The 11,309-nt window shown below is 64.9% G+C and overlaps 2 protein-coding genes across 2 annotated transcripts; both read right to left on the reverse strand.

Moving 5' to 3' along the window:
* Positions 1-2,790: 2,790 nt before the first annotated feature.
* Positions 2,791-7,420, reverse strand: LOC117653520. Its single transcript, XM_034399251.1, has 3 exons — positions 7,307-7,420; positions 6,877-7,189; positions 2,791-5,641 (listed from the first exon to the last, which is right to left on the reverse strand). The coding sequence occupies exons 1-3, from the start codon at positions 7,351-7,353 to the stop codon at positions 4,592-4,594; spliced, it is 1,410 nt and encodes a 469-aa protein (XP_034255142.1). The 5' UTR covers positions 7,354-7,420; the 3' UTR covers positions 2,791-4,591.
* A 301-nt stretch (positions 7,421-7,721) lies between these two features.
* On the reverse strand, positions 7,722-10,847 carry LOC117653205 (annexin B11-like). Its single transcript, XM_034398706.1, has 5 exons — positions 10,726-10,847; positions 10,226-10,649; positions 8,256-8,294; positions 7,975-8,171; positions 7,722-7,725 (listed from the first exon to the last, which is right to left on the reverse strand). Exons 2-5 carry the CDS (start codon positions 10,640-10,642, stop codon positions 7,722-7,724), a joined length of 657 nt encoding a protein of 218 aa, XP_034254597.1. The 5' UTR covers positions 10,643-10,649; positions 10,726-10,847.
* Between the last annotated feature and the right edge of the window lie 462 nt (positions 10,848-11,309).

Consider the following 11,309-nt stretch of genomic DNA (forward strand, 5'->3'; position numbering starts at 1 on the left):
TCGAGTCCTTGTCAGCGGCCCCCCCTGCGTCCGCCGTCCAGGCCGCGCCGTCGTCGCGCGCTTCGCGACTTGCTCTTTGGAAATGGACAGTGACGCAAGAAAAAGCCGGGGCCGAAAACGGGGACCCGCGGCGGGCCGCGAGACCAGCGGCAGCGGGAACCTTCGGTTAGGTTGGGTTTGGCGCTGCGGTTAAAGTCGCCCGCGGTGCTTTTTACCAGGGGGTGACTGGCACCTCACACCTGCCCGGAACTGTACCACTGCCCTGCGAGAATTAGGCTCAGCCTGCGGCGGCCCGTCCAACCCGTCCCCGGCCGCCCCTCTGCTGTTTTAGTGCGACCATAAACCGCGCCAGGGTGGCGGGGCGCGGCGGGGCGCGGCGGGGCGCGGCGGGGCGCGGCGGCGGAGACAGAGGCGTTCTTGACGACTCCGCCCCAGTAACCCTCTGTGCCATTCCCGGACCGAACAGCCGCGTCGCGAGGCTGTCGCTCAAGGCGTTGGTTTGACGCGGCGAAACTACTGCCCGGCGAGTGGGGCCGCACCCCACCCCGCCCCGCCGCGCCCCGCGGCGCCTCGAAATGGTGGGGCGTTCCGGGACGGCTTGGGTCAGGACGGCGACAGTCTGGGCGGCGAGAGCACGGCGCGGAATGAACCGCACCCAGGGCCCAGGGCCAGTGGCGTAGCCGCAGAAGAGCATTCCCTTTTTGTGGGGGTACACTCAGTGTGCGGCGGAGGCCTCTTTTGCACTTTTTGCCTACTTTGGCGGGCTGCGGGCCTCATCATGGAGAACGACCTCTATTTGACAGAGGGGCTTGCCTAGTCCTGCGTTCCTGTGTGTGTGTGTGTGTGTGTGCGTGTGGGCGTAGCCCACACCCATGCACGAGACTACCCGCAAAGTACCAGCATGGCCACGCAGCAGAGCGATCCGAAGCGTGCTTTGCCCCCCTCTTCGTCTCTCTTCCACCTCTATGGGAGACTCCCCTGAGTGCGAGAGAGACAAGCCGGTGGGCCGACCGGACAGCGGCTGCTAGTCGCGGCACCAGGGTGGCAGCGCGGGGCGGGGCGGGGCGGGGCTACCGATACGTCGCCCAAATTAGCATAACTCTCGCCAGGCCGGCGCGCCCCTGCTCCTTTACGAGGCGGTCGGAATGGGGCCGGATGACGAGCCGCGGGGCGGGGCGGGGTCGTTGTGGGTGGATATTAAAAACGTTATGGTTGAAAGTGGAAATGAGTATTCCCGAGTCGGCCCCGCTGCTCCGCCCGGCCCGGCAAGGCCCGGCCCGAGTAATCTCGGCATTAAAATCAAACAGCCGCCAGCCGGAAACGGAGTGGCCTTGCAGTGTTTGTGTTCTCCCACGGTGGCGGTGGCGGGGTGCTCCGCTCCGCCCCGCCTGGCCCCGCCCCGCCCCGCCGCACCCCGCCGCGCAAGGATAATTTCAAGAGCCGAGCCGCGAGTTCCGGCTCTCGTTACTTTACTTGAAAACGGCGAATGGAGATGTGTTGGGCGGGGAGAGGGAGGTCGCTGCACTGCTAGCGCCATGGCTAGCGCCCCAGCCGCCCCGGCGCTGGAGGTGGAGTTCCGCAGAATTAAAACCGCCGTCGTGCCGTCGCGGTTCCGCGGCTTGAAGAAACACCGCGAGTAGACGCAGCCGAGCGCATCCGAAGCGTCGTCATCTCGTCGCTCTGTCTCTGTCGCACTCGCAGGGCTGGAGGTGTGAGAGAGACAGACGATTCTTCGGGATCGTGCCGCCGAGCGCTTGTCCGGGCAGACAGCGGCCTTGTGGTAATTGCTGTGAGCCACACCTGCGCGGCGGCGCTGGCGGGGCTGGCGGCGCACGCACTCATTGGGGCCTAAGTGCGGATCCCTGTCGGGTCGCCCCGCCCCGCCCCGCCGAGCCGGCGGTGCTCAAACAAAGAGTTCCGCGATCAGAGCGGCGCAAGCCCAAACTTCTGGCGAGACGCGGCGCCGGAGCCGCCATGCCCCCCCCCCTCCATTTCTCCCGTCTCCCCTCCGCGAGTAGTAAACTCCCCGTCCTCTTAGGGGCCTGGCCTGGCGGTGTGGTGGCGGCAAGACGATGATAGTTTTCCACCAAAGTTGCAACAATGCTCAAATGAAGTCTTGATGCGAGGCGCCAGGCGCCCCCTCTTGTCCTCGACACAAGGGCTCTTGCTGTGCCGCCGCACCCAATGGGTGACCTCGCCGCGCCCGCTAAGTTGCGAGCGACGCGGGCGACGCGGGCAACGCGCCCGTCGACGGCAAGACCGCCGGCTAGACAGTCGCGCCAGTTTACGAATATTCAAATGCATTTGAAACGGCTTGACGCGGGGCTGCCGCGTCGTCGCGTCGCTGTGCTTTGGCGCTTTGGCTCCGTCCCCGCGACTCGAGCCGCGAGCCGCGAGGCGAGAACTCGGCGGAGTGCGGGTCGGGGTCGGGGAAAGTCGGCGCGAACATGCTCCACCTCCTTTGACCCTGAGTGGAGCGAGTCTCGCGTATGATTTTCTAGGCGTTAACACACTCTGCTCTGCGGCGTTAGCTGGCGTTGGCGCGGCGTGTGCGGCGGGAGAAACCAGCTGAGCGACTCGCCAATTTGGACGTTCGTACTCGGCGTTCAGCAACTTTGGCCAAACTCGGGGTGCGCGCACATGTGCGCGTGGCCCCGCGTGGCCCAATCCCTCGGGGCCTCCGCGATGGTGTTCTTACTGTTCTACCGAAGTTACGGCGTTTTGACTTTGCGTGTTGTATGCACCGCTCGGTGTTGGGGAAGGGAAGGAAGAAAGAGAAGTGCGCTCAAATAATCATCCATGTACATATATTTTTTATCACAATTTGTATATTACATTGGGGATCACACTTTGGTGAACAAGAGTATGGAATTCGAGAACCATTCCAAACGAAGAAAACGAAAGAAGTGTCCGGGTACAAATGATCGCTTTTAAGTACACAAAAGTATGAGTCATCTTCCAGATTCTCCCACTCCCGAGACAAAAGAAAACAGCACAGGACACTGACAGGAACTCAACACGCGCCGCTGCCCGTTAGAAGCCTCGCACGTTTCTCCCGGTAATGGCGAGAAAATGCATTAACTTTGTTCCGAGAGTGCGACTCGATCCAACTACCAACAACGTGCACAGCGGCAGCGGCGGCACTTTGCTAGGGGCCTGGGGGTGGGTGCGTCCACACCGCCTTCCTTCCGACTCGTATAAAAATATAATCCACACTGTAAGCACGTCTGTTGGGGAATGTTTTGACCGTGTTCCACGGGAGAGCAAAATCTCTCAGATGGCAAAGACATTCGGCCCTCGGTTTTCTGTTTTCGAATTGGACTCTGGCCGTGCACGCTGCAAGCGCTGCAGGGGGCGGGAGGGACTGGCCGGGCCAGTGCGCTGCGCGGCGCGGCGGGTCTATCTGCCGCAGCACGATCAGTCAAAGGCAAACCAGCAAACTAAACGCAATCGGAGAACAAAGGGCCCTTCGGAGTCGCCCGCGCAAAAACTAAACCCGCGGCCGAGTTCGAAACTAGCTACACATGTGAGACCAAACACCTCGTTTGTTTCAGCAGTAATTAATTATTGAACCAAAGGGCTTTGCCGCGCTCTCTGAGAATTCCGTGAATTTACTGAGGATTTGATCTACTTTTGTACAGGAATTGTTGACCGTTTTGGTGTCGGGATAGACTTTGTTACACCCATAGAATGAGACAAAATAGTGATAACTAATTTTGTGTTTCTATCCAGGAATCTGGGAATTCTCTCTATTGACTTTGGGTAGACTCCTGGGGAGCTCAAATTGGGGGACAAAATAGCGGCTAGAAAGTGGCCGGTAATGGAACTACTCTCACAGTCAGGTGAAATAAATAAATAGCAAACTACATAAAAATAAAATAGTTTAAAGCTGGAGGCATTTGTTACCATTTTTAAGAGATCAAATGGCCAGCACTGTTGCCTACACAACGTAGGGCAAAGATCTTTCAGTCAATAGAAAACAAAAACTCTCTCCGTCACATCATAAAAAAAAGCCTTTAACTTAAAAAGAAAACAACACAGAAACAAACAAGAATATGGCACCCATTGAAGGATATTCATTCAACATAGAGATTCAATATCAGTGAACAATAACTAACAAGAGATAATAAACGGGATAATACGAAGAAGAAAACACTTTGGTACCGATTCACTCTTCACAACAAAAAGGCGGTCACTTTGAGCAGCGCAATGTTGGCAGACCCTCATCCAGTGCGAGTCTGCGACGTCTGCGAGTCACGCACTGGGGGACGGAAGGTCCTTCACCGTCTCTCTCGTGCACCACAGCGAAACCTAACAAAACACCCTGGCGTCCATCATGCGTCCATGCTGGGGCCTCGTCTCACCACGTCCCGACCCTGCACTCTCAAAAATAAACGTCCCGATCGAAGGAGAGGCAACATGATGCGCCTCATTGTCTCTCGAGAAGAGCTTCGACAGAGGGACTCCTCCTCCACCTGGCTGCGGCCAGCCTCGCCCTCGAGTCCCTGGCGCTACACTGGCGGGGGCGCTAACCACTGGCCACGCCAACAGCGTCAACAGCGTCAACAGCCGCAGAGGCGTCACTAGCACGTCACTGGGGCGACCACACGTTGTCGTGCAGCTCGGGGCTGCTCGGCGACTCCTGGCTGAGGTGCTGCTGGTGCCGGCGGCCGAGCCGCTTGGCGCCCGGCCGCTTCTCCCGGGGGCTGTGGTGGCCGCGGGGGCTGGCCGAGATGTCCGCCACCACGGCCGAGTCGGGGGTCACGTCGTCCTCGGACGCGTCGTACAGCAGCACCTGCTGCTGGCAGGGCTTGGCGCGGTGCCGGTGGTGGTTGTTGAGGTGGCCGTGGTGGTGCTGCTGCGGCTGCGTCCGCACGGCCATGGGGGCGCCCTCGTCGTAGGAGGACCGGTTGGAGCTGAGGCGGTCGCAGTCGGAGAGGTCGCTGGGGCTGGCGGGGGAGAGGGAGTCCGCGGGCGCGGAGGGCGCGGAGGGCGGGGCGCCGTTGGCGTGGCGCGCTGCTTTCCGGTGGTGGTGCACGGCCCGGGGGTCGTCGCGGTCCGAGCGGTCCGAGCCTCCACCGCGGTCCCGCCGCCGGTGCCGCTTGTTGTTGGCGGTCAGCTCCGCGGCCGGCGCGCCCACCAGCATGGGGACGTCGTAGTTGTCGGCGCTCTCCGAGCTGCCCGTGCTCGCGTACTGCTTGAACACGGTGAAGTCGTCGGCCAGCCCGTCCAGGTCGATGCGCTGGTCGACGCGCTGGTCGACGCGCTGGTCGTAGTCGTACTCGTCGTCCTGCGGGCAGTTGCTGTACACCTCCTGCTGGTGGCGCGCGTGCCGCGGCTTGCGCGTGCGGCCCGTGGTGCGCGTGCCGCGCCGCAGCGTGTCCCGGCCGACGCCCACGTCGCCGTCGTAGAGCTGGCCGCCGGGGCCCAGGGTGTGGTGGCCCGGGCCGGGGGCCGCCGCGCGCCGGGACGCCTTGGAGTAGGGCAGCAGCGTGCCCGCCTTGCTGACGCCGCCCGCGCTGCCGGTCGACGCCCGCGACGCGCGCTTCGGCATGGTGGGCACGCTGCAGAAGTCGTCCCCGGAGCTGTTGAGCGGCGGCGCCGAGTGCAGGTTGGCCAGCGGGAACGAGTCGTCGTAGAGCTGCAACAAGGAGGACGCTTAGAATCCGGCGGAGGTGGTCGCGGCGCTCTGTGCCCAGCACGCCTATCACGCTGGCACACGGTGAAGCGAATTGAATTCCTTCCCCCCGTGCCGTGCCTCGCGATATTGTGTGTGCCGTGCCCCTGTGTACCCCGCGGCGCGCATACAGGCCCCTGTGTGGCCCGGCCGACGCGGCCCGATGAGCCGGCAGCAGCGAGTCTGTTCCGTTTCGATATTTCCTCGTTTCCGATATAACTTCCTCCCCCTCGAAACACTGGCGCGCCCCGTTGCCGCCATATCTTGGCCGTGAAAAGCAGGAACACAACACGCCGCGGGTGGCGACGGGAAAGCGCTCGGGAAAGCGCGCACGTGTCGACGGGGAAGGGAAAGCCGATGAATGGAATGCCGAGGCGCGCGGCGCGGCGTGGCGCTCGCGGTGTGCCTACTTATTGGCCTCGCAGGACCCGTCCGGGATCGCCGGGACGACGCGACCGGGATCACAGCCAGAAGCGGCTGTCAGAGCGCACCAGGCGGTCCCACTGCGGCGTGCTGAGCGGCGTGCCGTAGCTCGCGTAGCTGCCGTAGCCCAGGCCGTAACAAGGACCTGCGTCGCCTCGCCGGGGGCAGAGCGCGCCGGCCAGCCAGCTCGGCGAGCAGGGCTACAACAAAACAGCGGCCTGGTCACCGTCGCGTCGCCTCGCTCCACTCGACGGCCACCTATTTGGAAATTGGCGGTAATCGAGTTGCGAGGCTGTGTGCGCGTGCAGTGTGCACGACGTGGGGGCGAAGCAGCGAAGCCGGTAATCCAGCGTGACGAGTTTGGACGGCGCGTCGGCGTGTGACACCGCGTGACAGTAACGTGACAAGCGAGTGTCAAATTCAGGCCCGGCCGCCACGCGGCACGGCGTGGTGCACGCCCCCGCCCGTCACGCCGCCCGTCACGCGTCACGGAATGACAACCAGCAGCCGGGGCATGGCGGGCATGGCGGGGGGGTCTCCTGCACGTGAGGAGCTGCAACAGTGCATGTGTGTGTGTGTGTGTGCCTGACGCCACGGTGACTGGCGGGCCGAAAGAATAAATTGCATGTGATGTTTGCCGTGCATGGGCTTTGTCGAGGCGCAAGCTCCACTGTGACGACGTGCTCGAGGAAAAAGAAGGAGAACCACTACGCACGCGTGCCGGTGGCGACGAGGTGCAATCTGGAAAACAATCCACTGCTGCATTGGAGACCCACCTTGTTGCCGGTGTGCTGCGTGTAGTTGAGGATGGCGTGGTTGGACGCACACACGGCGGGGTAGGTGTTGTCCTCGGAGGTCTTGTTCTCCTCGCTGCCGGTGGACGGGCAGTCGAACAGGAAGCGGCGGCCGGTGCACGAGACGAGCGACAGCGCACCCGGCGTGCCGCGCGAGCTCCGGGACGCCGTGGAGCGCTCGTCCGAGCTGCGCGACGGGCCGCGGGTGGCGCACCAGAGCAGCAGGAAGCCGACCAGCAGCGACCCGACGTGCTCGGCCAGGCGCATGTACCACCAGGGCGGCAGGCGCCAGTCCCTGCGCGCCCGGAGGGGAAGGGAACACAAAGTTTTAATGTAAACCCGATTGGCGATGTAAAGTCATGCAAAGCGAATGAAAAACGGGAAACAGCCAGAAAGTAAAAAGTCTTCTTACGTGTTGCCGCCCATGAGGGTGGTGTCCATGAGGCGGTACGACGCCATGGTGGCGAGCGCCACCAGCAGCAGCGCGCACACGAGCAGGGCGTTGACGACGCGCGGCAGGGCGGGCGTGGGCAGGCGCCGGAACGCCGTGTACGCGGCGCGCAGCTGCTCGGCCTGCTTCTTGGCGGCGGCGCGGCGCAGCGGCCGGTACACCACCATGTAGGCCAGGCCCAGCAGCGCGGCCACCGTCACCGTCAGCCCCCGCGCCCCCGCGCGCAGGCCGTTGCCGCCCGCGCCGTCGCCGTCCGGGACGGCCGCCACGGCGCACGACGCCACCTCCAGGGACATGGTGGTGGCCAGGAACAGGAACAGCAGCACCAGGAAGGCCGGCGTCTGCGGCACGCCCGAGTTGCCGCAGGGAATGTGGTTCACCTGGAAGGGCAGAGGCGTTCGTTAGCGACCGGCACTCTGAATGTTTCGGCGTCGCACAGCCGAGGGACCGGACTCACCCTGAGCACCACGAAGAAGAAGACGCTGAACGCGGCGGGCAGGAACGGCAGCGTCAGGTCGGCCAGCAGCTGCGGCACCCTGGTGGCGGCGGCCGCCTCACTCTCCGAGGTGCCCGACGACGGCTCCGACGCGGACGCCGGCGCGCCCGCCGCGCCCTCACGCGGCCGGTGCTGCTGCTGCTGCAGCTGGTCGTGGTTGATGACGTCGTAGAAGAGGGACACCGAGTTGGCGGCGGCCAGCGCCAGCAGCAGCGCCAGCAGCATGGTGAAGTGGACGCGCGGCACGAGGCGGGTGCGCGAGTCCACGAACACGGCGGCGACGAGGCACAGCGCGGCCAGCACGCCCCACATGGTGCCCAGGCCGTACACCTGCGCCGTCCACGCCAGGTGCCACTCGCCGCCCGCGCCCATGCCCGCCACGGGGCCGCCGCCCGCCATGCCGCCCGGCCGCACCACGGACGACGGCGGCGACGTGGCCGGCACCATCAGCACCTGCAACCAGAGCAACACGTGTCGGAGCGCGTCTTGGAGGACTGGGGAAGCAGGACGCCCCCACGACGAGCACGCAATGACCCCTTTTATTTCGTAGGGCGTTGTGGGTAGTGTCGCGAGATACACACGGGGCGCCGCCGTGCCGGTGGTGGCGGTGCAGTCCCAAGGACAGTCCGACCGGCCTCGACAAACAGACAAACAGACCGCAGCCATTCTCCCCACACCGAATGCTCGGTGGGGCGGCAGTGCGGCACACTGGCGGCGGCAAACACCCGCCGCCGGATTGAGGAAAATAATTAAGTTGGAGTAGTTGAGTGGCTGGCGGGCGCTGCCGGGCGACATTCGCGAAGCCCCCCATCTAGAGCATTGAGCAAAGAGACTCTCTCTCTCCCTCTCCCACCCGCACCTGCCGCCTCCCCGCGCCTAGAATAGACCATCTCGGCGCGTCCATCAGGGCCTTTCTCTCTGACATATTCGCTGCCACGCCGGCCGAGCCGGGCCGAGCCCTCCACTGCAAATTGCCTCGATTCCTCCGGCATTCACTCGGCCTTTCTTCGCGGCCAGGCCGGGCAAGGCAAGACTAGTTCCCTGCCTGCTCGGCTTTGTCCACGCCGACGCGCGCGCGCCCCGCCCCGCCCCGGCCCCTCTGGCCCCCCTGGCGCGGCCTGCGCCATTTGGCACCCCCTCCCCTTGCAGCCCAGCAGCCCTGCCCCGTTCGTTCCCGTGCTCCGCCTTCCAGAATAATTATTCTTTTCCTCTCTCTCCCTGCGGTCTCCAGCGCGCGGCGCGCGGCGGGCTCCAGCGGCGGGCTCCAGCGTCGGGCTCATGCCAGCCTGGAAGAACACTTCCGCCGTGGTCTCCATTGTGGCGCTGGGCTCGGCGGGCTCGGTGGGCAAGAAGGGCTGGAGGGCCAGAGGGGAGGGGGCGGCGGGGCGGCTAGCTAGGCCCGCGCTATCCTCTCGAATTACGACCTGGCGACTCAGGATGTGCGAACCTCTCTCGTCCATCCCCAAGGCCCCCCCCCCTCCCCCCCTCCGTACCTTTTCCACCCCAAACGCACTCCCGGCCCACTGGCCCCGTGCTAAAGGCCGGCCAGCCCCGCCAGCGCCGCCGCGACGGTCTTATACCCTCTTCCGAGAAGCAGCAGCGCAAGCAATGCATAAATAAAAAATAATTGTCTCCGGGCGCGACGCGCATTCCGAAACGTAAACTTGTCTCAGCAACGCCCCGCCCCGCCCGGCCTGCCGCCCGGCCGCCACGCCGAGCCGAGATAAGACGTGACTTAGCGGTCCCCGCGACCTTGTGTGGCCGCCTGCAGCCCGCCCCGCCCCGCCCTTGTCCCGGTGGCCGGGCTTACATTGTTGTGTGGGGAGAGCAATGGCAATAGGGGTAAGTCCACCCCGTCCCCTCCCCACCGCCTCTATCCTGCCCGGACCTGGCTGCCTCTGCCGTGGCCGCGCTCGGCCCGGCGTCTCGGGGGAGTGCCTCTTAACCCCGCAAACCTCAAGCGACGCCGGGCGACGCCGAAGCGACGCCGAGAGCACCGGTCTGGGCCGCTGGCTCGCCTCTCCTGGGGCCCGCCCGGCTCCGGCCCGCCCCCCGCGCCGCTCTGGCACAGGTAAAGCCTACGGAGCTGCAAGACAGCCGAGAAAAATGGGCCCTCCGAGAGGCGAGCCAGGCAAGCCCAGACCCCAAGCCCAGACCGCAGTGGTAGAAAGGGGAGCTTCTTTTGTAGCGCGCTGATCGAGCGGGGGAGAGAGGGACAGGCCCTCAAAGGTGGCGGCGGACTTTACCTTGGCGGTCATCAAGGAGCTCGCCGAGTGCAGCGGGGCGGCCGGGGCGGGCGGGTCGCCCAGAGTGCGGCGTAATGAGGCGGACTGAATGGGCAGCATGAAAAGGGACTTGGGCGGGACTAGGCACACTCCACCCACCTCCTTCATGTTGTCCTCGTCGCGGTGGATGGCCGGGTCCGCCACGACGGCCACCTCGGCCTGGTGCACGTCGATGATGGAGTCCTTGTTGACCTGCTCCAGCAGTTCGGTGGGCTTGGCGGCCTTGAGCGAGTGGTCCCCGTTGTGGCCGGCGCCGTGGCCGTGTCCGTGGCCGTGTCCGTGACCCTGCCCGAGGCCGCCCTGGTGGTGGCCGATGGGGGTCAGGGCGGGCGCGGGCGCGGGCCCCGAGGCCACGGTGTGGATGTGACCGTCCAGGTGGTGCTTGCCGGCCGACCCGGGCCGCTCGGGGGGCCGCTCGGGGCGCGGTGCTTCCGGGATGGCGGGCAGCGCGTCGGAGCCCTTGCCGCCGCCCTGGCTCGGGGTGTTGACGGGCCGCAGGGGGATCAGCTCGTCCATCGGAGGCCTGCGCAGAAAGCACAAAATGAGCGAAATCTGTCGGAGGACGGAAATGGGCAAGCAGGGAGTGACTGAAGACCTACCTTGGCGGCAGCAATTGAGGGTGGGGTTTGCGACCCGGGCCCGCACTGCCCACTTCGGACTGGCTGCCCCGGAGGATGGCCTTGTTGGCGAACGGGTTGTACTCGGCCGGCAGCGGCGGCGGCCGGTTCGGCGGCGCGTAGTCGGGGTGCGGGTGCGGCGCCCTCCGCGTCGGCGTGGCCCCGCCGCCCCCCGCGCCTGCTGGAGGCGGGGGCGGCGGCAGCGGGACCAGCTCCGTGGGCAGCGGGGGCAGCGTGGGCAGGCGCATGGTGGTGGGCGGCGCGCGGGTCGTGGTGGGCGCGGGCGTGGTGGTGGGTGCCATCGGGGGCGGCTTCGTCGTCATCGGCGTCGCCGTCGTGCCCTTGGCCACCTTTAGTGAATTGAAAAAATAGAAGGTCCATTGAAATAAGACAAAACAAAAAGCAGAGATGGTTATCAGTGGGGCATCCCCCATAATCCGGGCTGGGCGTCGGTCCGTCGGTCCATCACGCTAAATCCACAAAGATGATGAGGGCACGGCCGGCATGGTGACGCTAAGCCCGCGGCCATAAATGCAAATGAAGGCCGTCCGGGTGGCGCTTCGCCG

This window comes from Thrips palmi, unplaced genomic scaffold, assembly GCF_012932325.1.
Source record: "Thrips palmi isolate BJ-2018 unplaced genomic scaffold, TpBJ-2018v1 HiC_scaffold_8, whole genome shotgun sequence".
Taxonomy (NCBI): Eukaryota; Metazoa; Arthropoda; class Insecta; order Thysanoptera; family Thripidae; genus Thrips; species Thrips palmi.